The sequence below is a fragment of the Myotis daubentonii genome, chromosome X (genome assembly GCF_963259705.1).
Source record: "Myotis daubentonii chromosome X, mMyoDau2.1, whole genome shotgun sequence".
Taxonomy (NCBI): Eukaryota; Metazoa; Chordata; class Mammalia; order Chiroptera; family Vespertilionidae; genus Myotis; species Myotis daubentonii.
Window position 1 is genome coordinate 5,207,209 of NC_081861.1, and position 26,782 is coordinate 5,233,990.

At 51.1% G+C, this 26,782-nt stretch overlaps 1 protein-coding gene across 1 annotated transcript; it reads right to left on the reverse strand.

The window, feature by feature from the left end:
* CACNA1F (calcium voltage-gated channel subunit alpha1 F) lies at positions 1–26,385 on the reverse strand. The gene is made up of 48 exons (XM_059679834.1): positions 26,343–26,385; positions 24,653–24,902; positions 24,249–24,354; positions 23,905–24,044; positions 23,519–23,661; positions 23,267–23,419; positions 22,457–22,662; positions 22,241–22,344; positions 21,266–21,456; positions 20,930–21,022; positions 20,724–20,817; positions 20,527–20,553; positions 20,250–20,410; positions 19,120–19,345; positions 18,031–18,238; positions 17,819–17,939; positions 17,625–17,706; positions 16,695–16,740; positions 16,458–16,509; positions 14,391–14,658; positions 14,098–14,227; positions 13,557–13,616; positions 13,313–13,419; positions 13,144–13,231; positions 12,631–12,738; positions 12,492–12,544; positions 11,254–11,400; positions 10,314–10,515; positions 10,058–10,216; positions 8,281–8,391; positions 7,981–8,064; positions 7,160–7,180; positions 6,826–6,954; positions 6,411–6,476; positions 6,064–6,155; positions 5,258–5,417; positions 4,903–5,030; positions 4,499–4,595; positions 4,202–4,304; positions 3,853–3,954; positions 3,571–3,701; positions 3,189–3,323; positions 2,759–2,928; positions 1,970–2,101; positions 1,745–1,872; positions 1,508–1,620; positions 753–950; positions 1–492 (listed from the first exon to the last, which is right to left on the reverse strand). The coding sequence occupies exons 1-48, from the start codon at positions 26,365–26,367 to the stop codon at positions 262–264; spliced, it is 6,081 nt and encodes a 2,026-aa protein (XP_059535817.1). The 5' UTR covers positions 26,368–26,385; the 3' UTR covers positions 1–261.
* Positions 26,386–26,782: the final 397 nt, after the last annotated feature.

Sequence of the window (26,782 nt, forward strand, 5' to 3'; positions counted from 1 at the left end):
TCTCTTCCTCCTCCTCCTCCCTCCTTCACTGACGCTGAGTAATCAGACCTGGCTGTCCTGGTTTCCGGAAATACCCATGTGTGGGCAGTGGCTCAGCACTGAACCAGGATGGATGGATGGATGGATGGATGGATGGGGGCTTTCAGGCAGCCCTAGGCTCCGAGTGCAAAAACATCAAACTCCAAGAGTGTGGTCTACGCCTGTCTCCCTCTGGGGAAGAGAGGCAGGAGGTTTATTGAGCAGTGGGGTAGGGGTGGGAATTTAGAGGGCATGGACACAAGCCATCTCATCTCCCAGGTCCTCTTCATCGAAGCGGGAGAGGATGGATTCCTCATCACTATAAAGTGAGCTGGTTCTCTGTGCCAGCAGGTCACTGGCAGCACTGTCCATCTCGTCCAGTGTCAGGCGACATGCATCCGCGATCTCCTGCTTGGCCAGGGCCACAAAGCGCGGGTCTCGGGCAAAGAGGTCCAGGCCCTCAGAGATGAGCACCTGGGGCCACAGATAGGATCAGAGTTGACAGAAGGCACAGCATGGAGTTGAAGCAGCATGCACAGAGAGGTCAGTGTGGATAAATGATACACCCTTGAGGCTATGCAAGGAAGTCAATGGGGGACAGTGGTACACACATCATGCTGAGCAGAAGTTGCAGAGCAAAGGGAGAGCTACATGCACAGCACAGAGACTGGGGACCCTTCCCCCCCCCTCTTGTTCTCTCCCATCCCTCTTGCCCATGCCCTTTCTGAACTCACAGCCTCCACCAGGCTGTCAGCACTGCCCCTCTTGCCATGACTGGGGTCTGAGTGGGTTCCAGGCACTTGCAGACAGGTGAAGGTGCAAAGTGGACCGCTGGATTTGCTGAAGTATCTCTCCCCTGCTGCACCCTCCTCCACCAAGAACAGTGGGGCATACAGGAGCCGACCCCTCTGAGGAGGGGTTGCCCAGGAACCCTGGACCAGAATAAACATCAGAGGGACAGTGATTGATGGGTGGAGTGAGGGTATAGGACTCATTTCTGTGCCTACCTCTTACCCCCCAAGCACAACTGTAGTCAAACTGAATGTGTGTAAATTACAGGTGAGTTTAAGAGCACAGAAAACCTGAGTTTAAATCTCAGCTCTGACACTTACTAGCTGTGTGATCTTGGGTAAGCCTCTCTGGGCCTCAGTTTCTTCATCTGTAAACTGGGGCTAATAACAGTACCCACCTCAGAGGTACAGTGAGAATGTGTGAGTTCATATGTGCCCTGTTCTTCAGAAGGTCTTGACATGTAGTGTGTCTGATAAATTCAACCTAGGCTGCCTGTCTGGTGTGGCTCAGTGGTTGAGTGTCGATCCATAAACCAGGAGGTCAGGGCATGTGCCCGGGTTGCAGGCTCATTCCCCAGTAGAGTGTGTGTAGGAGACAGCTGATCAATGTTTCGATCTCTCTTTCCCTTCCTCTCTCTCTAAGACAAATAAAAATACATAAAAAATTTTTAACCTAGGCTGCCCCCACCTCACCTCACCTGTGCCCTGCTGGGCCCTGAGTTTCGCCCACGATGATAGGTGCCTGGGATGGGTAAATCGTCACAACTTCCCTGGCGCCGCAGACACTGGATGGTGAAGGAGGGCTTCCGACCTGGGGGTGAGGATGGTAGGTGGTACAGGATGGGGGAGCAAAGAAAAATGTCAGTGCTTCCCCAGACCTCTGCCCTGCTGACCCTTGGGGGCCCTAGGACCCACGCACACTTGCACGCTCTCACCTGCAGGTGTTGGGGGCAGCAGACGGCGGCGTGGTATGTAGTGCCCATCCATGTATCTTTGGGGCCTGTGAGGTGGCAAAAGGATGGGGCAAGAGGGAGTCGCGGCCTGCTCATGTATGTAGGAGCCCCTGAATGGGAAGGAGGGCAGGCTGGGAGTGAGCTCAGGCCTGGGCATGGGTGATGGGGTGCCATTAGTCCTGCCCCCCAAACATGGGCTCATCCTACTTGTTGTGGCCAGAATACTGGCCCGGGACTTCCTCTTCCTCATACTGTTTCTCTTGCCCTTCAGTTCCCTTGGGCTTGGGCTGAAAACTTCCTTCTTCCGGAATGGTGAAAATGAGAGCCCCAGAACTTCTCCTGGGGAAAGTGAGGCAAGTAAGGCAGATTAGATCCCCAAATATCAGTATGTGGTCCTGGGCCCCTGGTTCCCTCTCCCTTACAGAAACACTGGGCTTCTATTTTTTTTTAATTATGTTAAAATAAAATTAACATAAAATTAACCTGTTATTTAAAAGTGAACATGGGCTTTCTTTTAAGAGACATTTTTTCTCATTGGAAAGACCCAATATTTAAAAAAAAGAAATCAAAGTTGGCCTGTTAAAGAGACAACTTCAAATAAGAATTGGGGGTGTGCTGGGGTATAAAAGCTAAGAGTGACCTTATTACATCCTTCCACTATCTTTATGAAGTAAGGTGCTATTATTATCCCCCTTTCACAGGTGAGGAAATTGAGGAGCATGAAAACTAAGTGAGTAGCCCAAGGTCACTTAGCAAATGGCGGATACAAGATTTGAACTTAAACCCATTTAGTCCCACATCATGTGCTTTTTGCATTAAACCTTTGCATTGCCTTTCTCACATGAATCTTATTATCCTTTATTCCCATCTGAGCCCTTGAATCCCTCTCATTTTCCCCAAATTTCCATTAGAAGGCCTTACTCCTATGCCCCCTGAGTTATCCCCATACAGTGGCTAGTCCCTGCCTTCCCTCATAATCTTCTCCCCTGACCATACCTGTGAGCATAGGATCCAGCCTGGGGCACACTGGACTGTCTGGAGTTGGGAGCCCCTGCATCATCATCACTGGGCCCCAGGGAGAGTGAATCTGGCAGTTTGTCTCCAGTTGGCAGAGACACAGAAATCAGGGAGCTCCTACGGGATGGGGGCTGGGAGCCCATTGGAGCCTGTGGGAGTCACAGGACAGTGTTGCATCCATGTTTCTATCTAAGTCATTTGGTCATATGGTGTGTCTCTGGTGAGCACCCCAGGGACTGGCTGTATCTGGGTCTTGGCCTCCAACAGCGGATGGTAGGTGCCAAATAAACATTTGTCTATTGCCAGGGTGGGTGGGTGGAGGGCTTCTCTTAGAGGCAGTGTGGAAGTTACTCAGGGGATTGAGGGGTACTTTACAATCCGGGGGGAGTGGAAACTTGTCGTTCCTCACTTGGTATGTTTCTGGGTCCTTCTCATCTTCCTCTTCCTCTCTGCCCTGCCCCTCTTCCTCCTCCTCTTCATCTATGTCACAGGTGAGGGCCTGTCGGATCTCAGGAACCAAGTCCTGTAAGCTCCTCAGACCAGCCTGTGAGGGTGATAAAATAGGGAAGCGGGATAGCTCAGGGTCTAAACTCCCCTTTCATTAAGCCTGCTTCCCATGCAGGAGTGTGGGGGTGGGGGACGGAGTCCCCTCAACCATCTCTGACCCTCTGTGGGTCCTGGGGCCTCAGTTTCCAAATCTGTGACATGGGCTCCATGAAATCAAGAGAGCAGTTAGCCTCTGCCACAGTGCTCCCACATACCCCCACCCACCCAGGCTCCACTCTGAACACCTGAAGGACAGAGAAGGTGCTTGGGGAGGCCTCGGTCCCTAGTAGCCCCTTTTCTTTCCTTCGCCGGAATTTGCGGAAATAGTCCTGGATCAGAAATGTGGCATAGAATTTGCCCACGGTGACCTCTTCCTCTGGGGGCAAGGAAGAGGAGGCAAGGTCACATAGGGGTCCTCTGTTCCTCCCACCCTACCCACAGCATAAACTCCTCTCCCCAGCCAGTGCTGGTGAGCAATCATCTGACATTCAGAGGCTGGATCAAGAATTGGGGTGAGGATAGCTCACCATCAGCAGGGGGGATGACTTCATCTAGCAGCTTCTGCTTCATCCGCTTCCAGATCTTTTTGATGACAATCCGAAGCTCCTGATTGGCTTGCTCCAGGTTCCCTGCTCCAGGAGAGGATGGGGGAGGAGGGCGTGCATGAGCCAATAGGAAGAGTCCTTCACAGCCACTCCCTCACTGTTGGAGGGGCTTTGCAAGCTTCTACTGCACTCATGCATCACCTCCCCTATTAGACAGGTGGGGAAATGGGCCTGGAGAAAACAGTCGCCTATTTTGAGGTTCAGCACTCAGTTTGCTCCCTGCAACCTCCCCAGGGATCCTTCCACTCCTGCCCCCCCCCCCCACACACACCTTCTGTCTTGATCTTCAGGGATGTCCGAACCAGGGCAAAGAGTGTGGCATTGAATGTCACTGTCCCATCTGAGTTGAGAGGCATGTTCATCGCCACAAGTCTCTGTGCACACCAGGGACATGAAACCCACTTTGGGCAAATGCCTGAGATGCAGGCCTGAATGTCCAGGGGCAGAAACCTTTGAAGATGCAACCAAACACCCCCTCCTCACCCAAGGCAAAGTTTCTGCCCACCCCTGTCAGATGGTGGACAGCTCTCGCAGAGGCAAGGGGCGTAGGGTGGGCAGGTGCACAGACCTTGCAGGCCACTCGGTGTGGGCACAGCTTCCCAAATCCCAGTGGTGGCTGGATGCGTCTCAGCAGGGCAACCACATCCAGGTGCTTGATTCGGCCCCTTGGGCAGGTGGAGGTAGGTGGGAGGCACCACTGGATTGGAGATACCCCCTCTAATCTTTTCTCAAGGACCCACCAGCTCATCACTACCTCTCCCCAACAACACCCCAGGGTCTGCCAGGGCAGAATTGAAGGGCAGTCATTGCGGCGGCGGCGGCGTGGCGGGGGGAGGGCAGAAGACAGGGTCAGGGGACCCTGGGGCATCTACTGACTGGGTAATGGGAGGAGTAGGTTGGGGCTGGGAGACTGTGGGGCAGTGCACTGTCCCCTGGGATACCAAGTATGGGGTTAGAGGTTAGAGGACATACTTGGCCCCAGGGTCATATTCAGACCAGATCCTCTTGAATTCATCGAGGTGATGGGGCCCCAGGATGGACCAATCTCTGGTTAAGTAATCAAAGTTGTCCATGATCACAGCCACAAAGAGATTTATAATCTGTGGGCCAGTGAGCGGGGGGTTAGGTGAAGTGCAGAGTAGAAAGTAGGGGGTTGGTGGGAGGCTAAGGTAAGATGATATGGTCACTAGGTTACAAATCCCTGAACCAGGCCAGCCCTTCCACCTACTCTGAAGATCTGGGCTCCCCACCTCATTTGACATCCCCAGATACCTTCAGGGCCAGCCCCTATGGTAGTGGTGGTGGTTATGGGGGGAAAGGTCCTCACCAGGAAGGCACAGAGCATGAAGAAGCTAATAAAATAGGCGATGGCAAAATTGCTACCACAGGTAAACTCCTCGCCAGGGCCAAAGTCAGACTCAGGGTCACATCGATTCCCAGGAAGGGTGGCAAGCATTATCTCCTGCCATGCCTCACCAGTGGCACACCTGGGGATCACATGAGGGTGTCATCCTAGAGGGAAGGCTCTGAAGTCATGGCAAATGGTATTATGGGGACTGGAAAGGTTATGGGATGACCCACCTCCTGCCAGGGGCTACATCTGGCACAAATAGCATTTCTACATTTAAAAAGCTGGCATTTGCCCTGACCGGTTTGGCTCAGTGGATAGAGCATCGGCCTGCGGACTGAAAGGTCCCAGGTTCTATTCCGGTCAAGGGCATGTAACTTGGTTGCGGGCACATCCCCAGCGGGAGATGTGCAAGAGGCAGCTGATCAATGTTTCTCTCTCTCTCTCATCGATGTTTCTAACTCTCTATCTCTCTCCCTTCCTCTCTGTAAAGAATCCATAAAAATATATTTAAAAAAATAAAATATAAAGCTGGCATTCAATGTTTATGATGGTCATATTCACATTTTACAGATGGGACACTGAGACCAAAGAAGGGGATATATCTTACAGCCAGAAAAAGGATGGCTGAGGCTAGAATATTATCAAATGCTCAGGTCACAGCCAGAAAAGGTCCCAGGCAACATGGGACCCCATGCTGCCCTGTTATTTCCACAGCTCAGGCAGTCTGGGACCCACAAGGGCATGCTAGGGACTGAGGTGACAGAGAGAGGGGTAGATGTCACCTGAACAGAAGCAGTACAGCCTGTGGAAAAGTCTGAAAGTTGTTGTTTCGGTTGATCTGTGTGCCATCTTGAAGGGCCACCTTGCCGAACATCTGTGGGCACACAGGAGCTGTGTCAGAGGGGTGAAGAGGTTGCCACCCATTTCGCAACTACTAATACCCAAAGGGTCCTTACAACCCTGACAAACAGGCACTGATGATCCCATTTCACAGACATGTGGACTGTCTCAGGGTCATCCAGCGTGTCTGTCTTTCTTTCCACTCACCAATCCCAATTTTGGGCTCTTCCTAATCAACCTCCCTCATTGGAGAAGTGCCTGAGGGATGCTCCCTAGGGTCCCCACTCACCTGCATCCCAATGACTGCATAAATGAAGAATATCATTGCGATGAGAAGAGCAACATAGGGCAAGGCCTATGGGGTGGAGAGGAAGGTAGATACTCAGGTCCAGGCAGAGAACTATAATCCCCAGAATGCACTGCTCCCTCAAGCCTGGACCTGATGAGAAATGTGGTCCATCCCCCAAGTGCCCATGTGATGACTACCAGTATATCCCAAATGTGGACACAGCATTAAATACAATAGACTAAAGTCAGTGAAGCCAAGGCATGTTAGGAATTGAGAGCCTAGAAAAGAGAGAAAACTGAAAATGGTAAGTTGCAGGTGGGTGTGGCACACTAGGAGATACAGTTCTGAGGGTGGTAAAACAGCAGGCTGAGAGGTAAGGTGGGGGTAAAGGGTGGTCAAAGGGATGGGGAATTACCTGGAAGGACTTGATGAATGTCCAGAGCAATGTGCGGATCCCTTCACCCTTACTGAGAAGCTTGACCAGTCGCATGACTCGGAAGAGGCGAAAGAAAGTGATGGAAATGCGGGAACTGTCCTCAGAGCTCTGGGGTTGGGGGTATGGTGGGTATGCTCAGCCCACATTTTCCCCAGCCACCTCCCTGCTTCAAGCTTTGGCCCTCCCAGCCCCTAAATCTGTCAGAAGTCAGGTCCCAGGGTGGTCAGGGAGCATTTATAAGGTCTCTTAAGGTAAAAAGGAAGAAAGGGTGGGTGGGGAAAAAGCAGAGTCCCTGTTGATGATGGGGGGCTACCTCGCCAAGATGGCCACCATTCTGGAGGGAGATATGGTCAAGACAGGGGAGATAGAGGAGATGATGTGATCGCAGGCCCAAGTGAACAAGGGGAGAAATTATTGAACAGTTATAGGGGATAATGGATGGCACAATCATTATGCAAGGTCCAATGGGGAAGGTTATATGGTAGTGGATTAAGATGGTTGTGGGAAAAGTTGGTAATGAGGGTGAAGGAGAGGAGAGGGTATAGGAGATTATGGAGGAAAGATATTGGAGGAAATGATGGTGCCAGTTGTTTCATGGAGATGATGGATATGAGAGAACCCATGGGGGGACCCATTGGAGAAGCCAGTGATGGAGGTATGGAACCAGCAGCATTGTCAATAGATGTAACAGTACCATATAATACCCAATGGAGGAGATTATGGAGCCAACCATGCAGTCAGTGGTAATGACAGAGACGTGAAAGACCCAGCGTTGGAGATGACGGAGTCAGTGGAGGGAATGGAGTCAATGAAGGAATCAGAAGAGATGATGGAACCAGTGGAGGTGGATATAGAAACAATGAAGGAAATAATAGAAATAACAAAGTCATGTTAGGTGATGGTGGATCCAGAGGGTGGGCTGCAAATGGAATGAGGGAGGTGGTGGAGGGGGATTTGGGCTGAATCCAACAGGGACTCAGAAGGGATAGAGCTAGAAGGAGGAGCACTGAGTCTCCATGAGTGGGGTGGATGGGATTGTGTCATCTCCTCTACCCATTTGAAAGAAAGCCCTGGGGTTGAGGTAAGGAAAGATTAGCAGGGGGAGAGTGGGTTAGTAGAGAGGCCAGTACTCACGCTGACTTCAGTGACAGCAATGTCCACTACGCTGCCCACCACAATAAGAGCATCAAATGTGTTCCAGGCGTCGGCAAAGTAATGCTGGAGGCAGGAGGAAAGCAGAAATCTGTCTTCTAATATCTAGGAAGCTAGGGTAGGGGGCCAGTACGGTGGGGAAATTGGGGAGACAGAGCCCAGCTTAGACCACACGATGGGCCTGCATCTGGATCCCTCTCATGACTCCCTGGCTGCTGCCCTCCTGAGAGCACTGCAGTGAGTTCCACCCCAAGGAATTCACCCACTGCAGGTGGGGCACACCTTAGGTTTGAAGGCGATGATTTTGAGCACCATCTCAACAGTAAAGAGGCCAGTGAAGACCATGTTGAGGATGTCCATGGCATAGTTGAAGGGAGCAGTCTGCTCATAGTGCTGGAGGAGAAAATCAGGTATGAGGACAGCACCTGAGGCAGAGAACCCCCCACCCTAGTCAAATGTTCTCTGGCTAGGAGTGAGGGGAGTCTGAGGAGGTAGTATAGCACAAATGGTTGGCCTAACCCCTCACATTATCTACCTCCATGATGGATATTGGGGGAGACCAACTCTTTTTTACTTGTCAACTACAGCTGATTTTCAATATTATTTTATATTAGTTTCAGGTGTATAATATAGTGGTTAGACATTTATATAATTTACAAAGTGATCACCTCAATAAGTCTAGTACCCACCTGGAACCATGCATAGATATTACAATATTATTGACTGTATTCTCTATGGTGTAGTTTATATCCCTGTGACTATTTTATAGCTATCAATTTGTACTTCTTAATCCTTTCACCTAGCCCCTGGATTCCCCTCCTATCTGGCAACTGTAAGTTTGTTTTCAGTATTTATGAGTCTGTTTCTGTTTTGTTTTTTCGTTTATTTTGTTCTTTAGATTTTACACATAAGTGAAATCACATGGTATTTTTATTTCTTTGTCTGACTTATTTAACTTAGCATAATACCCTCTAGGTTCATCTGTGTTGTAGCAAATGGTAAAATTTCATTTCCTTGCAGCTAGTTCTGACTGACATAGAAACATAAGTCTGCTGCTGGTTGGGTAGCTTCTGTGAAAAATATTTTTGCCTTTTTTTTAGAGAGAGAGGGAGTGGACGAGAGAGGGAAAGACAGAGAGAAATATTGATATGAGAGAAACACATTGATTGGTTCCCTCCTGCATGGACCCTGGTCAGGGCCCAGGCCAGGGAGGAGCCTGCAACTGAGGTACATGCCCTGGACTGGATTCACACCCGGACCCCTTCTGTCCACAGGCTGTTGCTCTGTCTACTGAGCAAAACCATCTAGGGCTATTTTCGCTTTCTAATAAAAGGCTCAAATTAGGAGAGTCCCCTGGTGCAACCTTCTCTCCCTTTTTCTGCCCTGAATGTAGTGTTGATGCCCAGAGCTGTGGCAGCCATTTTGTGACTATGAAGCAACAATCATGAGAATGAAAACTAACTCACTAAAAAGAGCAGAGCAGCCTGGCTCAGTGGTTGAGCATCAATCTATGAACCAGGAGGTCACGGTTCAATTCCTGGTCAGGGCACATGCCTGGGTTGCAGGCTGGATCCCCAGTGCGGGGCGTGTGGGAGGCAGCCGATCAATTATTCTCTTTCATGATTGATGTTTCTATCTCTCTCTCCCTCTCCCTTCCTCTCTGAAATCAATAAAAATATATTTTAAAAAAAAGAGTGGAGCAGGAAGACAGAGACTGGGCCTTTTATGAGCAATGAACAAACAGCCTACCTCTACATTTCTTGTTATGTACATCTTTTCACATTTTAGAATCTCTGAAATTGGGGTGTGTTTTATAATCAATGGCAACTTACAATTGCTATCTGCCATTTCTTTTTCATATTCTTTGATTTCTGAAATCAGGATGTAACTTACAATTATTGGCCTTAGATGTGAAGAGATGTGGCAAATATTTTTATAGCTTAAGTCTCTGTCAGTTGGGGGTTTTATTACTTGCAGCCTAAACCATGCCTAATGGTTCCCAAGGGATTGTGTAGACAGAATAGGGTATTTGGCAGGGGTCAGGGTGGGGAGCTCAGACCTGCATGGCTAGAGCAACCGTGTTGAGCAGGATGAGCAGAAACATGAGGTACTCAAAGGCAGCAGAGTTCACAGTGGCCCACACACGATACTGATGCGGGTTCTTGGGAATGTAGCGGCGGAGTGGCTGGGCCTTGAGGGCGTACTCCACGCACTGGCGCTGCATATGGGTGCAGGGCATGAGTGAGCAGTGAGGTCCCAAGGCAAGGAGGTGTATATGGGGGGTTGATGGTCATGGATCAGGGGTCAGAGGTCACCTGGTTCTTGTCCAGCTCACAGTTTTGGTATTCCTGCTCCCCTTGGGCACGGAAGGTGATAATGACAAAGCCCACAAAGATGTTCATCATGAAGAATGCGATGATGATGATATAGACAATAAAGAACACTGAAATCTCCACATGGTAATTATAGATGGGTCCCTGGTCCTCTGCATGTGCATCAATGGCCTTGTATAGCAACCTGTGGAGCCGGTGGAGGCAGGTGAGGGGATACACCAGGCCCCTCAGACCTTCCCCCAGACCACTTATCATAGACACCTCAGAATCTCTTGCTTGGTACCCCAAAGACCCCTAGATCCTTTGACCTAATCACCTGGAACCTCCATACATACTCCAAGAGACCTCCACTAGGCCCTCAAAGACTCCCAAATCCCTTAAGCTCCCACAGACCTCCCAAATCCCCTTCTCCATCCACCTGTAGTCCCCATGCAGTTACCCATAACTCCCCCACCAGCCCCCAAAGATTGCTAAATCCCCTGTCCCATCAACTTGAATTCCCTGCTCCACCTCCCTAGCGATCTCCAACTACTACCCTGAAGACTTGCACAACTCTCTGGAAACCCTTGAATCCCCCATTCCATCTCCTCTGAGACCCCCAACCAGTCTCTCCAGGCATCTACCTGGTCCCCCCTAAATCCTACCCAGTCCTCTCTAGACTTCTACCTAATCCCTCAGAGATCTCTACCCAATTCCTGGAGACCCCACCCATCCGGGTCCCCAAAGCACCCCAGCCAGCTACTGGGAGACCCCCACCCAGTCTTCTGATATGCCCACCAGTCCCCAGAAAACTCTATCCAGTCTCAAAAGGCCTTGATCACATTTCAAGATACCCTCCCACCCATCCTTCAGCAGATTCCAAGCCGGTCCCCTAGATACTCCTTCCTTGTCCCTTGCTCATCCCTGGGGCCCTTCTCCTCACGCAGGCCAGCCTTCGAAGGTGGAGACAGTGAACAGAGCCATCATGGCTGAAAGGACATTGTCAAAGTTGAAATCACTGTTGACCCAGAGCCGCTCCCGGACCAGGGGCCGTGACACATCTCCATCAGGATAGACCAGGAAGGAGCCCCTGTAGATGTTGTAGACAGTCTGAGTGGGTGAGGAAGGGTAGAGAGCTGTGGAAAGGGGACTGAGGTTTCCAGCATGGAGGCATCAGGGCATCATGGTGGAGCTGGATAGTCTGGGTTCAAATCCTGCCCCTCCATTTACTGGCTGGGTGACCTTGGGCATTTAACCTCTCTGTGCTTCAGTTTTCCCCATCCATGAAATAAGAATAAGAACAACATATTTACTGTCTTGTTACATGTATAATTAAGTCAATAGTGAGAATAGAGTGTGGCACATAGTTGGCACCACATACAGGGTGGGGCAAAAGTAAGTTTAGAGTAGTGAGTACATGAGATACAGCGTTTATTCTTGCAGTGTTTATTCTTATTTATTACAACTGTAAACCTACCTTTGCCAATCCCTATATGTTAGCCCTCATTACCATTATCATCATTATCATTGCCACCCAGAAAAAAGTAATACATATAATAGCCAACCTGTTCATCACTAAGTTTATGCCAGGCATGGTGCTACCTGGTAACTTTACATTGTAGTACACCCTCCATGTGGTAAGTCATTTACTTCTCACAAAAATCAGTGAGAGTCACATTTTTGAAATCACCATTCTTCAGTTAAGGAAAATGGGATTCAGCAAGGTTAAGAAATGTAAAAAATTACAAGGTTAAGAAAAGTCTCATGGGATGATTTGAACCAGGAATGTTTGATTTCAAAGTCCATGCTTCTGACCTCTACCCTCTATAGGATGGAAGTTGGGGATTAAGTGGTGCATGGGTGTCATGGTGTTTGGGGATGGCTGGGAGGTCCAGAATAAAATATAGGCAATTCTGGAGAGGTGGAGAGGGGTTTGGGGAGGTACTGAGGAGCCTCTTAGAGTTTGGTGAGATCTGAGGGCCTTTGCAGTTCTTGGGAGAGTTCTGATGGTGTATCTTGGAAGCTTGGGGAGTTCTTGGAGCCTTGATAAAATCTGGGGGGCTCTCTGAAGTTCTTGGGAGGAAACTCTAAGGGTTTCAGGGGCCTTGGTGAGCTCTAGGGGCCTCTGTGGCCTTTGGGAAGGGTTCTGGGCCCAGTGAGGGCAAGGTCTTGGCTACTTACTTGCATTCTTTGGGGGTGTGTTTGGCCTCATCAGTGCAACTGTAGAATTTCCCCTGTAGGGAGGATATTTGTCAAGCAGGTGCACCCTTCAACACCACCTTGACTCATGCCTGGGCCTCCCTCTAGTGTTTCTTCCCACCTTGAAGAGCTGCACACCAATGCAGGCAAACATGAATTGCAGAAGTGTGGTTACAATCATGATATTCCCGATGGTCCGGATGGCCACGAACACACACTGCACCACGTGCTGCAGGTACCCACAAATATGACTAATGGACAGTGCAGGCCACAGCAGCCATGGGGCAGAGAATATGGGCATGATGGAGCTCAGGGACTTGGGTCAGGGACATGTTATTGTGGGTCAAGGATGTGTGGTCAGGAACACGTGGTTAAGGGACAGTGATGTGGGCCAGGGATGTGTGGGCACCAACCAGGAATAAGTGTTTACCAGACAGGATATGTAGCCACATGCCAGGGACTCAGATCAGAAAAATGTGGTCATTGGTTAAGGAATATGGTCTGGCCACATGGCCAACGGTCAGGCATGAGTGGTTACATGTGGTCATGCATCATGCAAATGGTCAATCTGATAAGTGATTTTGGCCCCAGGGGCAAGGCCTGGATCCTGTGGACTTGGGTGGGGTGGGGTTACCTTGAGTCCCTTGGCTCGGTTGATGGCTCTAAGGGGCCGAAGTACTCGGAGTACTCGCAGAATCTTTACTACCGATATTGCACTGGAGCTGGGGAGGGGGCAGTTCTCAGGCCCTGGCTCAGGCCTTGCCTCAGCTCTGGAGGAATGGGCTGGGTGAAGGGTCACTTACTGGATGCCAAAAGAGATGAGGGACACACTGACCACCAGCAGATCCAACAGATTGAACCAACTACGGCAGAAGGAGCCTCGGTGCAGGAAGGCCCCGAACACCGTCATCTGGGGAGGATGGTAGAGGTCATCAGGCTAGACCCCAGATTTGGGAATAGAAGGAGTAGAAGAGGATTGAAACAGGAGAGGTGGGTTGCGGTGGTGGTTGGGGCAACTAGAGGTATGATTGGGGACCCATTAGTTACCTTTAGTAGAATCTCCACAGTGAAAATGGAGGTGAAGGCATAATCAAAGTACCCCAGAATCTGGGGGATGAAAAAGAGGGAAAGTCACTGAGTCATGGCTGTGGGGTATCCTAGGTGTGTGTGTGTGTGTGTGTGTGTGTGTGTGTGTGTGTGCGCACATGCGCGCGCGCATACTTGTACCTCTCTATGTAATCATTGCTGTCCCCCTCCTCCTCCCTTCCCTCTCTTTCTTATGATCATTAAGAACTGCTCTACAAGGCAAAAGGCTTGGCCATCAGAAAGACTAGGGTTCAAATTTGGGCTTCTCTGCCTCTACCCAGCTACATGGGTGCCCTTGGCCTGTTCAACCACTCTGAGCACAGATTCTTCTTCAGCTGTATACTGATCTCCTCCCTGGAGCTTCTGGAAGTGTGCTACACACACAGTTAGGCTGCCATTCTTGCCCTTCTCTTTCTGCCCAGATAGGGGTCTTCTCCCTATTGGCACACTGGCTGGATAGTGCCCAATAAGACATTCCTGGGAGTGTCCCCCAAAGGCTCACGTGGTTGCGGAAGGAGTGGACTCGGATGGGGTCCTCAGCGGCCAAGGACACACTGCTGAGGATGATGAATACCAGGATAAGATTGGTGAAGACATGATGGTGGATGAGGGTGTGGCAAGCCTTCCTCATTCTGGTGAATGGGGAATGGACCATAGTCAGAACCCAAAGTTGATTGGGAAAGCCCAAGGGTTGCAGCTCAAGCCTGTTGTATCAGGATGTGTACCCTACCCCACTGAGCCTTGGCTGCCCCCTGGCCCTCCACCTGCTCAAACCCCTCCTGCCCCAGCACTCACGGGTTGGTTTGGCTGAGGCAGAAGAAGGCACTGCCCTCAGGGATGGGCACCACCTTCTCCTTGGGAACAACTTCCTGTAGGAGTTCCACACGTCCTGCACCCTCTTCTTCCTCCTCTTCTTCTTCCTCCTCCTCCTCTTCCTCCGTGCCTGGCACCACAAGATCAGAAGAGAGGGAATTAATTGAGAAAATGTATGTAAAGCACTTAGAACAGTGTCTGGGACACAGTAAGAGCTGAGTAAATGTGTGTTGGAATGAACACTGCCATCCTCACAGTCATATACATGCGATTCTTATCTAATAATAGACAAACATGGTAATTGACCGTACCTTCGCTATGCCTCCCATGGGCTAATCAGCGTGATATGCAAATTAACCCAACCAAGATGGTGGCTGGCAGCCACGCAGCTGAAGCGAGCAGGAGGCTTGCTTGCTCCAGTGATAGAGGAAGCCAAGGTTCTCCGCGTGCCGCGGCCCGGCTCTGAGCTCCAAAAGCAACAAAGTTTCAATTATAGAAGCTAAACAAACCTCAGATACCTGCTTTCAGCAGGCCATGGCCTCAGAGGTGGAGCGAGCAGGAGCCCGGCTCTCAGCTCCAGTGGCGGCAACAAAGTTTCAATTAATAAAGGTAAATAAATCCCAGAATTAAAAAAAAAGAAAAAAAGGAGAGGCTGGGAGCTTCAGTCGCCGGCCAGCCTGAAAACGGCCCTCAGCCCCTCACCGAGGCTGGCCAGGCACCCCAATGGGGACCCCCACACTGAAGGGGGTGTGACCAGCTGCAAACAGCCATCAGCCCCTCACCCAGGCTGGCCAGGCACCCAAGCGGGACACCCACCCTGATCCAGGACACCTTTCAGGGCAAATAAGCCGGCCCCCACCCATGCACCAGGCCTCTATCCTATATAGTAAAAGGATAATATGCAAACTGACCCTAACAGCAGAAAGACTGGGAATGACTGGTCACTATGACACACACTGACCACCAGGGGGCAGACGCTCAATGCAGGAGCTGCCCTCTGGTGGTCAGTGAACTCCCACATGGGGGAGCTCTGCTGAGCCACAAGCCAGGCTGATGGCTGCCAGTACAGTGGTGGTGGTGAGAGCCTCTCCCGCCTCCTCAGCAGCACTAAGGATGTCCAACTGCAGCTTCGGTCTGCTCCCCGCTAGCAAGTGGACATCCCCCAAGGGCTGCCGGGCTGCCAGAGGGATGTCTAATTGCCAGCTTAGTCCCAATCCCCCGGGGAGCAGGCCTAAGCCAGCAGGTGGTCCCAGACTGCGAGAGGACACAGGCTGGGCTGAGGGACCTCCCCCCCCCGAGTGCACAAATTTTTGTGCACTGGGCCTCTAGTCCTATATAATAAAAGCCTAATATGCAAATTGTCCCCTCGACTGAGAGTTCGACTACTCATTATGATGTGTGCTGACCACCAGGGGTCAGTTTGGAACATGGTGGACATTGGTGATGCAGCGCTGGCAGCAGGTGGCAGTGGAGGCACTGCTGGCCCCGATGGGCCCCGACAAGAGTGGGACCGTGGCAGGATGGTGGAGCAGGTGAGTGGGTGGCACCAGCCAAGGTGGGGCCCGATCACCCTGCTGATCTCCCTGCAGATGGTGACCAGCAGCAGTGGCAGGGCTGCCGCCCGGCTCCCAGGTGCTGAGGGAGCCAGGCAGGGCCCAATGACTCAGGCAGAGGGGGGCACATGGGGGTCTAGGGGCCCAGGTGCTGCCCAGGGCCCAGAGGTCAGCTGGGACCTGCCCTCCCATGCAGACACTCATGCTTTGAGATTGCCGGCCAGGTCTAGGGACTGCACCTGTGCATGAATTTTGTGCACTGGGCCTCTAGTTATAAAATAAAGGCTCTGAGAAGTTCCGCATTAAAACAAAACATCTGTTAATCTTCTTTAATCTCAATGTCCCAAATGTTGATGGCCAAAAACCATGCCCATTATTTTCAAGATGATCTTGGAAAAGGCTGCTCCCTAGACAGGAGGGTCTCAGGGGTCAAGAGCTCTGCCTGGGTACTGTCCCTAGGGTCCCACACCTCCTCCACCTGGCCCTGGTCACTTGCCTGCTCCTTCATTCTTTGCACCCTCCTCTTTCTCATTCTCCTCACCAGGCACCTGGGGACAGGAAGATAGGGGTCATTGGTGGTGGGAGAGACATCAGGAGATGGACATAGGGAGGCATGGAAGGGATGCAATAATGAAGGATTGAATAGGCAGAGGTTGGGGGTTAAAAACACAAACATATAGACAGGCATTGATGGTAGTATGAGGTGTAGACAGTGCCCAGGTTTCTAACTCACTAACGCTCCATTCTCCTGTGGGTGTTTCCCTTCAGTGCTCTTCTCCCTGTGTGAGGAAATGGGGGTGTGTGTGATTGCTAAGGATTGCAGCAGATGGGTGAGGCTGAGGGGGGAACATTGCAGTCAGAACAGACCTTTCTTAGACCCCACAGAACTTCCCTGCTTCCGCCCTCATCCCCACAGTCTGTTCTTCTCACAGTAGCCAGAAGGATCCTGTTAAATCCTAAGTCTGGCACATCACTCCTCTGCTCGCACCCCTCCCATGGTTCCCACTCAGAGCAAAAACCAAAGTCTTCACTGTGGCCCAGAACACCCTAAGTCTGGCCTCACTATTTCCCCATTTGAGCTCACCTCCTATCACTCTCTCCTTTGCTCACTGGTCTCCCTGGTGTTTTTTTGAATGTGCTAAGACTATCATCACCTCAGGACCTTTGATTTGCTGTCCCCTTGCCTTGAACATTCTTCCCCCAGATATTTGAATGGCTCACTCCCTTTCTTTATTCAGCTCTCTGTTCAACTGTCACCTCCACATAGAGACCTTCCTTGACTACTCTAAACAAAATAGCAATCTTTATTTCTCTCTATTCTTTTATTTCACTTTCTTTTTCTTTGTTACATAGTATTTACATATATTTAAAGTATATTATATATTCATTTATATGTATTTTGCTTCCCCAATTCAAATGTCAGCTCCATGAAGGAGAGGATTCTGTCTACCTTGACCCCTGTTATCTCCTCAGCATCTAGAACAGGACCTGGCACAAAGTAGTTGCTCAGTAAATGCATGTTGATAGAATGAGAACTGGCAGGTTGGATGTGGGGATGGGGATTGCCAGGGTGACTGAGGCATTTGTGGGGTGTGGGATGTCTGCGTGGATTCCCAGGAAGGGATTCAGGGGAGACTGTCTTAGGGCTGGAGCCAGACATCACCTGCCCTTGTTCTTGGCAGTGCCTGTATCTCCGCTGGCTAGGTTGTCCACAGCAATGGCAAGAAACACATTCAACAGGATGTCTGGGGTGAGCTCAGGCTACAAAAGATGGAGAAGCAGCCTGCTTGTGGACCACCCAGATCCCTCTATCCACCCCACCTGCCAGCACCCAGCCCCCCAAGTTTTCAAGGATACAGTTGCCGCAGATGAAGAGAATGATGAAATAGATGCACACCAGCATCCCTGGGAAGAAGGGGCCGCCATAAGCCATGATACCATCATACATGACCACATTCCAGTCCTCACCCGTCAGGATCTGGGGGGGGAATTCACCATGAAGCTCTTGAGACCCTCCCTGCACCCTAGGGTGCCCCTGACCCACCCATCCCATTATCTCCAGGCCCCACCTGAAAGACAGTGAGGAGGGCCTGGGGGAAGGTGTCGAAGGTGCTTCGCTTGGTGTGTGTCTGGTCAAAGTTGAACTTGCCCCCAAACAGCTGCATGCCAAGCAGGGAGAAGATGATGATAAAGAGGAAGAGGAGAAGCAGCAAGGATGCAATGGATTTCATTGAATTGAGCAGGGATGCCACCAAATTGCTTAGAGATGCCCAGTGCCTGCAGCAGAGATGGAGGGGGCAGGGTTGACATGTCCAGTGGTGAGTTAGGAATTCCAGCTTGAGGTTCATTGGGGTGGGCTGGGTTAAAATGGCCTTTGGTATCAGGGTTAGAAGTGATTTTGGAGCTGGGGTGAGGCAAGAATAAGAAGTGAGGGGAAGGTTGAGATTGGGGTTAAGTGTTAGGGGAGTCATGGGAGATGAGATTAGGATGGAGGGTAAATGGAAATTGATGGAGCTACAATTGGGTTTCAGGTTCGGACCAGGACTGGGGTTGGAGTTTGAAATTGGAACTGAGGTCAATGTTGGGGTTAAGGATTGGGGAGTATTTGGAGTTGTAGATGACTGAGTTAGGGATAAGATTGAGGCTGTGAACAGGGTTGTGTTTGGAGAGTAACTGATGGTTAGGAGCTAGGAATGGGGGGGTTGTGGTTAGTGATGGGGATGAGGCTGTGCGTTAGGAATGAGATTGGAGATGGGGTTGGGATTGGGTATGGGGGTTGTAAATGGGCATGTGGATGATGAGTGGTTGGGGGTTGGGCTAGAGATGGTGTTGTAGTTGAGGGTTGGGATGGGGTTTGGGTTGGGCATGAGTATGGAGTTGAGTTCAGAGGCAGGGTTGAAGTTGAGAAAGAAGATGGAAACAGAGTAGACACCCTTCCTACAGAACTTGAATCTCCACGAAGGCAGAAACTTGTGTCTGCTTTGATTCCTGGTATTTCCCTAAGGCCTGGAATGGTGCCTGGTACACAGTAGGCACTCAATGGATATTTGCAAATTGGATGGTGAAATATACACAGTTATCATTAGTACTGGGGTGGGGGCTGTTGGGGCTGTGTTTGTGGCTTCAGTCACCACCCCTCCCCCCCACCGCACACACACCTGGTGACTTTAAAGATCCTGAGGAGGCGCACACATCGGAGCACTGAGATGCCCAGGGACTGCATGGCACCCACCTCCACCAGTGTGGTCTCCAGGATGCCCCCACAGACCACAAAGCAGTCAAAGCGGTTGAAGAAGGAGGAAACGTAGGTGGAGGGGCCCAGACCATACAACTTGAGAAGCATCTCCACCGTGAACAGACAGAGCAACACTTTGTTGGCATACTCTGTGGGGAAAGGGGGAAGGGCTGGCCAGTTTCTGGGGTGATATGTGAGGAGGTAGGGCCATGGGATGATCTGGGGTAGCTGGTATCAGGCCAGGCACAGGCTGGGGGTGGGAATAGGGTTAGGAATTGGGATGAATTTGTATATCAGAGTGGATGAGGGACTTGGAGTTGGGGCGAAGGGCAGAGTTGGGGTGGGGCATCAATCAGCCTCTATGAGTCCAGAAAAGCTCCAATTCAAGGGTAGAGTTAGAGTCTGGGTTTTAGTTAGGACTGGGGCTGGTTTGAAGTTTGGGGTTAGAAGTGTGCTCAGTATTAAGGTTGGGGTTGAGATGAAAATGAATTCTTGTAAGAGCTATCACTCATAAAGTGTTAACTTTATGTGGGCCAGGCAATGTGCTAAGCACTTTTCACTTTAATATAATCCTCCTACCCACCCCATAAAGTGAATAGTATAACTATCTCATTTTGTAGATGGGGAAATTGAAGCACAGAGGGGTTAATTTATCCAGTGTGGTATTAAGAGCCTGGGCTCTGCCCTAGCCAGTTGCTCAGTGATTAGAGCGTTGGCCTGCAGACTGAAGGGTCCCGGGTTTGATTCCGGTCAAGGGCACATGCCTGGGTTGAGGGCTCAATCCCCAGTAGGAAGTGTGCAGGAGGCAGCCGGTCAATGATTCTCTCTCATCATTGATATTTCTCTCTTTCCCTCCCTCTCCATTACTCTCTGAAATAAGTAATAATAATAATAATAAAAGAGCTATAGAAGTGTAGGTTACAGGGTGGGATGGGACAGGCTAAGATTTCTGCATTTACTTGTGGGGAAGGCAGTGTTTGGGGGTCTGAGGCACCTGAGGGATCCTGAATTGGAGCTTCTGGGATGAAGGAAATTGGAGGCTGGGGAACGCACCCTGGGTCTGGGTGAGCCACATGGGCTGCCCGTGGTGCTCTGAAGCGATGGTGAGCGTGTTGAGGAAGACAAGCAGCAGCACAGCCCAGTAGCAGGCATTGGACTTCACAGCTCGCCGGCAGCATGCCCGGAGACCCTGGTTGATTCGACGGAGGCGGCGGCTGGGCAGAAAGGAGAACCCATTGGCTGAGATCACCTACCTCAGCCTGCCCTGTGGAACTCAGGTGGGGATCATAGAGTCATGGGGTCCAGGAGTCACATAACTTCCTCAACTTACCAGACCCTGGTTTTCATGATCTTGTTTCTGCAAAAGAGGTTTATGGGAGTGAGCGTCATAAAGGGCTGAGGGGCAGTCAGTGGCTAGGATCAGAAGTCAGGGGCTGAGGTCAAAGTTAGAAACTAAAGTAAGCACTGGGGTCAGGGTCTGGACTGAGTTCTGGGCTGGGTAAGGGGTCAAGGGGTTGGGGCCCTCACAGGCAGCGTGTACAACTGGCCAGAGGCCCCTCCTCCTCTTCCTCATCACCCGGAGTCTCTGCCATGGAACCAGTGTCACTGGCTGGCAGGCTGGCTGTGGGCAGGGTGGGAACAGAGGTCAGCACAGGAAGACCTCAAGTTTCCATCCTTGGCTTTCTCCTCCATCTACCCATCCTGCCCCCTCCCCAACCAGGCTGGACACCCACCATGGCTGCTGGTGGAGTGTGTGGATCGGGTGGAGTGACTGAACCAGTGCAGACGGCCATGTCTCCTATTGGTCAGCTCTGCCAGTTGTGGTCCTGCAGGGATAGGGAAGACAGTTGAGGACCATGGCCTGAGGCAGGGTAAGGGCTGTGTGTGGGGGAAGTGGATTATTTGGAATCTGTTCTGGGTACAGTTGGGAGGTGGATCTGAATCTGGATCTAGGTTCTGTTTCCTAGGCCACATCTGAGGGCTGGGCCTAGAGTTGTTGCAGGGGAGATCTGGGTCTCAGGAGGGCAGCCCCCATGGGGTAGGGAATGAGCCAGATTAGGGTTGCCTACGGTGGCCAGCCCTGCCCTCTTCAGCCACAGAACCAAAGTTTCCATCAGCTGAGGGGTCTTCCATGTCCGGCTCCTCTGCCTGCATGATCCAGTCCAGGTAGCCCCTCAGGTCCTCCTCCAACTGCTGCTTCTCCCTCAGCTTCTGAAAGTCCCCTCGTGCTTTTGCCTTCTCCCTCTCCTTGGAGAACTCCCTGAGGGTGGAGGATAGAGGGTGAGGTGGAGGAACCACCCCGGCCCCTTCGCCTTCCCCATTCCAGCCACACTGGCATCCTTGCTGTTCTTTGAATATGCCAAGCACATTCGTGCTTTGGAGCCTTTGCACAGAGTGTTCCCTTTGCTTGGGACATTTTCCTCAGAGAGCCACATGACTCATTCCCTCATCTCTTTCACATTTTTACTCAGTAATACCTTCTCAAGGAGGCCTGTCCTGACTGTCCCCATTTATAACGGCAAGATAGCCCCATTCCTATTTTTTTGGCTTTGCAAACATGTCTTCATTATCTACAGTAATACATACTTTTAAAAAGGCCTAAGACCAATTAATGTACCTTCAACTGCAACTTTTGCAAATGTGACATAAATCCAAAATATACTGTAGATTTGATCAAAATTGATATGCAAGTGTTTTTCCCTATTCTGCCAAATTGGCCAGAAGCCTTCCTATTCCTATTTTTATCCTTCCTTTCTTTCCATAGGAAATATTCCATATAAAACACTACATATATGTTACTTATTGTATATGTTGCTATAGTCTGTCTTCCCCCAGCCCCCAAATGTAATATCTGGGAAGGCAGGGATTTTTGTCTCTTGTTCCATTCCTAAAATGGTGCTTTGCGCCCAGTAGATGCTCAATTTTGACTGAATGAATGGTGGGGTATTTCAGATGGGTTTTGAAGGTTACCTAGGAGTTTGCCAGGAAGAAAAAAAGAGACAGAGTCTGAGGGGCAGGATGAGGGCTGTGTCTAGGCTCCTCACCCACTCAGGACGCCAAGTACAAGGTTGAGGACGAAGAAGGACCCAAAGATGACGAGACTCACGAAATACACCCAGGGCAGCTCATACCCCATGGCATCCTGCATCTGGGTAGAGAGAGGACACGCATCTCTCAGGGCATGCAGACATTCCTGCCTCTGAGCTCACGGAGAAAAGGCAGGTTCAGCTTCTAAACTGTGTGCCCTCTTTCCACCTCACCCAGTAGAGCACATCCGTCCATCCTTCCATGGTGACACACTGGAAGACCGTCAGCATGGCGAAGAAGAAGTTGTCGAAGTTAGTGATGCCTCCATTGGGCCCTGCCCAGCGCCCGCGGCACTCGGTCTGGTTCAGTGTGCACACACGCCCGGAGCCTCCAGAGCCTGAAGACGCACAGGGCGACGGGTCCTCCTCCGCTTCCATCTCTGTTTGGAAGACAGGGTCTGGGCTCTGGGCTCAGAACCACATCCACCCGCATTCCCTGCCACCCTCTAGCTCCGCCCACCTGGGAAGTTCAACTCAGGGTCCTAGATTTTTCTAAATCAAGGACAACCCTTAGATCCTGACTCTGCCAGGTCAGGATTCTGAACCCCTGGGAAGCTGAGTCCCAACCACAGGGATCTGGGGAGTGGGACTGTAAATCTTGGGGTAGAATTTTATAAATGAAAGTGAGGTATCAATGGGGGGGGAGTCTTGTGAATTTTGGAGGGCTTCTTAAAAAAAGGGTGGGGCAAGTCTTGGGTTGGGGTCCGGATGAAGGGCCTGAATATCTGGGACTAGTTGTGCAGGATGGAGTCTTAAGTGGCTAGAGGGTGGAGTCTTGTGATAGGGCAGAGCTATTAGCAAGTGGGCGATTGTGGTCTGAGGTTGAGGGCGGAGTCTTGAATATATGGGTAGGGCTTGTTTATCGGGGTTGGAGCCTGAGTCTGGGGGCGGAGTCTTGTGAATTAGGGTTTCCTTGAGAACACGGTCTGGCCCAGGAGGCAGTGGAGGGGCGCGTCCTGTCCCCGGAGGGATCGGCTGGCTGACCAGATCCCAGGAAGTAGCACGTTTTGTGCATGCGTCCGAGGAACAGCTCGAGTCCGATGATGGCATAAATAATGATGACGAAGAGCACGAGCAGAGCGATGTGCAGCAGCGGTACCAGCGCCTTCATGATGGAATTGAGCACTATGTGCAGGCCTGCGGGGAGCGAGGGCTGGGTGAAGTAGGGGCGGGGTCCGTTCAGTCCTCTTCCCGCTCCCCTTCCCTACCTTCAACCCCGGGAGGCGTTACACTCACTCGGGACTCCAGACACCAGCCTCAGTGGCCTCAACACCCGAAATGCCCGCAACGCCTTCACATCGAAGCCCCCTGGCTTCCCTCCAGTATGCGGAGCATCTCCAGGCCGTCCGGGGCCCTGCTCCAGCAGCACGCTGAACAACCTGATGGGGGAGCAAGGTATGAGGCGTGAGCGGGTGTCAGGCTTTGGCACCCCTTCCCATCCCTCTCCTCTCCTGAGAAAAGCACAAGTCTCTGTAGCCGGAAATGCAAACAGGCTTAAAATATTCCTGATTCTGGCTGCCAAATGGGAGCAATTTAAAGCAGTCGCTTCCCTGAGCCCCGAATTCAGCGGGCTTGGGATGGAAAGTTGAACTAGAGTAGGGATGTGCCCCGCAGATGCGCACCCAACCACAACGATGATGAAATCGAGTAGGTTCCAGCCATTGCGGATGTAGGCGCTGGGATGGAGCACCAGCCCATAGGCCACGATCTTGAGCACCGTCTCCACAGTGAAAATCACCAGAAATACGTACTCCACCTGCTCCTGGGGGCGGAGCGGGAGATCCAAGAGTTATTTGGGTTGGGGATTGATGGGGACAGGGGTAGGGGCAAAGGGCGTAGCCAGGACAGAGGGCTGGGCAGAGGTGAGCCATCTGGATCAGAAAGGGGAGGGCCTGGTTGGAAGGCTTGAGGTGTAGTTCTACTGGGGCTGTATCTGACAGGGAGGGCATGGTGAAGCAAAACTCACCAGGTTGTGGTTGGCAGTGTTGGAGTCGTCTTCTGGGAAGGGAATGTAGACCCCCAGGGCCACGCAGTTGGCAAAGATGGTGAGCAGGATGAGGATGTCGAAAGGCCTCAGGTGGACACAGTCAAGGACCCCAGCAAAGCAGCCTTAGAACCCCAACATTCCCATGGGGCCCTCCCCACCCAATGCTCACCCTTGACCTCAAGGTGACCAGCCCTCACATGCCCAGCCCCTACCCTGACCAAGGCCTTGACTCTGACTCCCCTGGTGAATGACCTTCACTTTTCTCAAATTCCCCCTGAAGCCAGTACTTGACCCTTGATCCATGCTAATCCTGACCCAATCCTTCACTCTTGGTACTCTGGTGACCTCACCCCCTGAGGCCTTCCCCTGGCCTTCCAGGATGCTTCCACTCCACGATGCTGATGCAAGACTGCCGCAGAGGGTTGGCCAGGGTGAGGCAGAAGAGCGCCCGGGGTGACCGCTGAACACTGGCCACTGCCACCGTCTTGTGCTTACTGTGCTGAGTCCTTCGCTTAGGGGTCCCCAGGCCTGATGCCCCACTGATTTCACCCCCTGATTCTGGGGGCCCAGGGCACAGCCCCCATTCAGGACCAGGGCCTGCCCCATTGGCTGGACTGGGCTCTGGGGTGATGTCTGTGTGGAGAAATCAAGTGAGGAAGGACAGGATATTGGGGGGCAATCATGGCTGCCACCTACCTGATTCCATCCCTCTGTCTGAGGGAAGGAAAAAAGAGCATGTAAAATTAGGAAAAGTTAGGGGTACCTCAGTTAAGGATTGGGGTGGTAAGAGTTGGTTTTGGAATTGATTGGGGATAGAGGGGGAGTTTATAGAGTGAAGGTGAGGTTACAGTTCCAAATGAAGTAGGGTTTGGTGTTAGACTTGGGGTAGAGTTTATATTGGCATGGGGTACCATTAAGTTTATAGCTGGAGGCAGATTTAGGGTAAATTCAAATGGTGGATTTTGGGGATGGGTTTAAATACAGGTGGGAGTGGAGTGTGCTTGAGTTATGATTTAGGGTTAGGACTGGGTATTTGAGTAAGCTGGGATTAGAATTAGGATCAAGGTTGGAGCTGAAGTTAAGTTTGGATGGGATCTGAGTTTTGCATTGGGGTTTTCAACTAAGGTCATTCCCAATCCCCATGGCCTTGTTTCAGCCTGTGAAGGGCAGTAGATTGACCTGGTTAAGAGCCCCAGCTTTGGAGGAAAGGAGCTGAGTTTCAATCCTGACTTTACCACTTGATAGCTGTGTGTGGCCTTGAGCAACTTACATAACCCCTCTGAGACTCAATTTCCTTATCTGTATAATGGGTTGATAATAAGAGAACCTACATTATAGGGTTGTTGTGAGGATTAAATTAGTTCAACATTCAGAAGATTGTCTGGCACATAATATTATTCCCATTTTACAGGTGAGGAAATTGATGCAAAAAGAGGGGCTAAGTGATTTGATGAAGTGGTTGAATTGGGAGTCAAATCCAGATAGACTCTGACAGCAAGCTCTCACAACTTACTACCGCCATTGTGTGTGTGTTCTCTATTTCTATTATTTTTTTTTTGCCCTTAAAAATGGATCTGCGCTCTTTCTGAAAAGCCAGAGAACTACTTGCTAACAGCATTGACATCCAGGAGTTGGGGTTGAGGTGAGGTGACTTTAGAGCGCGTGGTAAGGTCTGTATCTGTGTTGGGGTTTGGACTCTAACAGGGGTTTACCCTCTGGTTCGTATGGTTTGTGTTAGGATTAACCCTGGGGCTGGCTGTGGAGTTGAAGTTGGGTAGGCACTAGGATAGGGGTCAAAGCCAGGATTGGGGTTGGGTTTCAGCTGGTAATTATGGCTGTGGATGGGGAAGGGAGGCCATAGAGAACAGTGTCTGGGTCACGCTGAGCTTCATGGCTTAGTTGGAGGTAAGGCTGTGTTTGGGGTTGGCTGGGATGGGAACAGGATGATTCTGGTCACCTGGTGGTTCACCAGGGGTGGGGTCCTGGTGGGCAGTGGGTGAGTCAGAGGGGCTAGGGGTAGAGTAGAGCCCAGGCTTGCTCAAAGGGTCCTCAGGGGTGGAAGGCTGCTCTCACCTTTCCCGCCTTCAGATGCCGACATCCTCCTTTCAAGGTTGAAGAGCCATCTGCAAACAGCCCCCCCTCTCTTCCCCCAGCTTTGGAGAGATTAAGGTCACTGGGCGGGGCCATAACAGGGTTGGATGGGAGGGTGAGCAGGGTCGAAGATGGGACATTTGTGGGCCAGAGCCTGGTAACAGAAAAGGCAGTGACTAAAAAAAAAATTAAAAACTATTTTTATTGATTTCAGAGAAGAAGGGAGAGGGAGAGAGAGATAGAAACATCAGTGATGAGAGAGAATCATTGATTGGCTGCCTCCTGCGGGCCCCACACAGGGGATGGAGCCGGCAACCACAACCCAGGCATGTACCCTGACCAGGAATTGAACCCTGACCTCCAGGTTCATAGGTCGATGTTCAACCACTGAACCATGCTAGCCGGGCTAAAAAAATATTTTT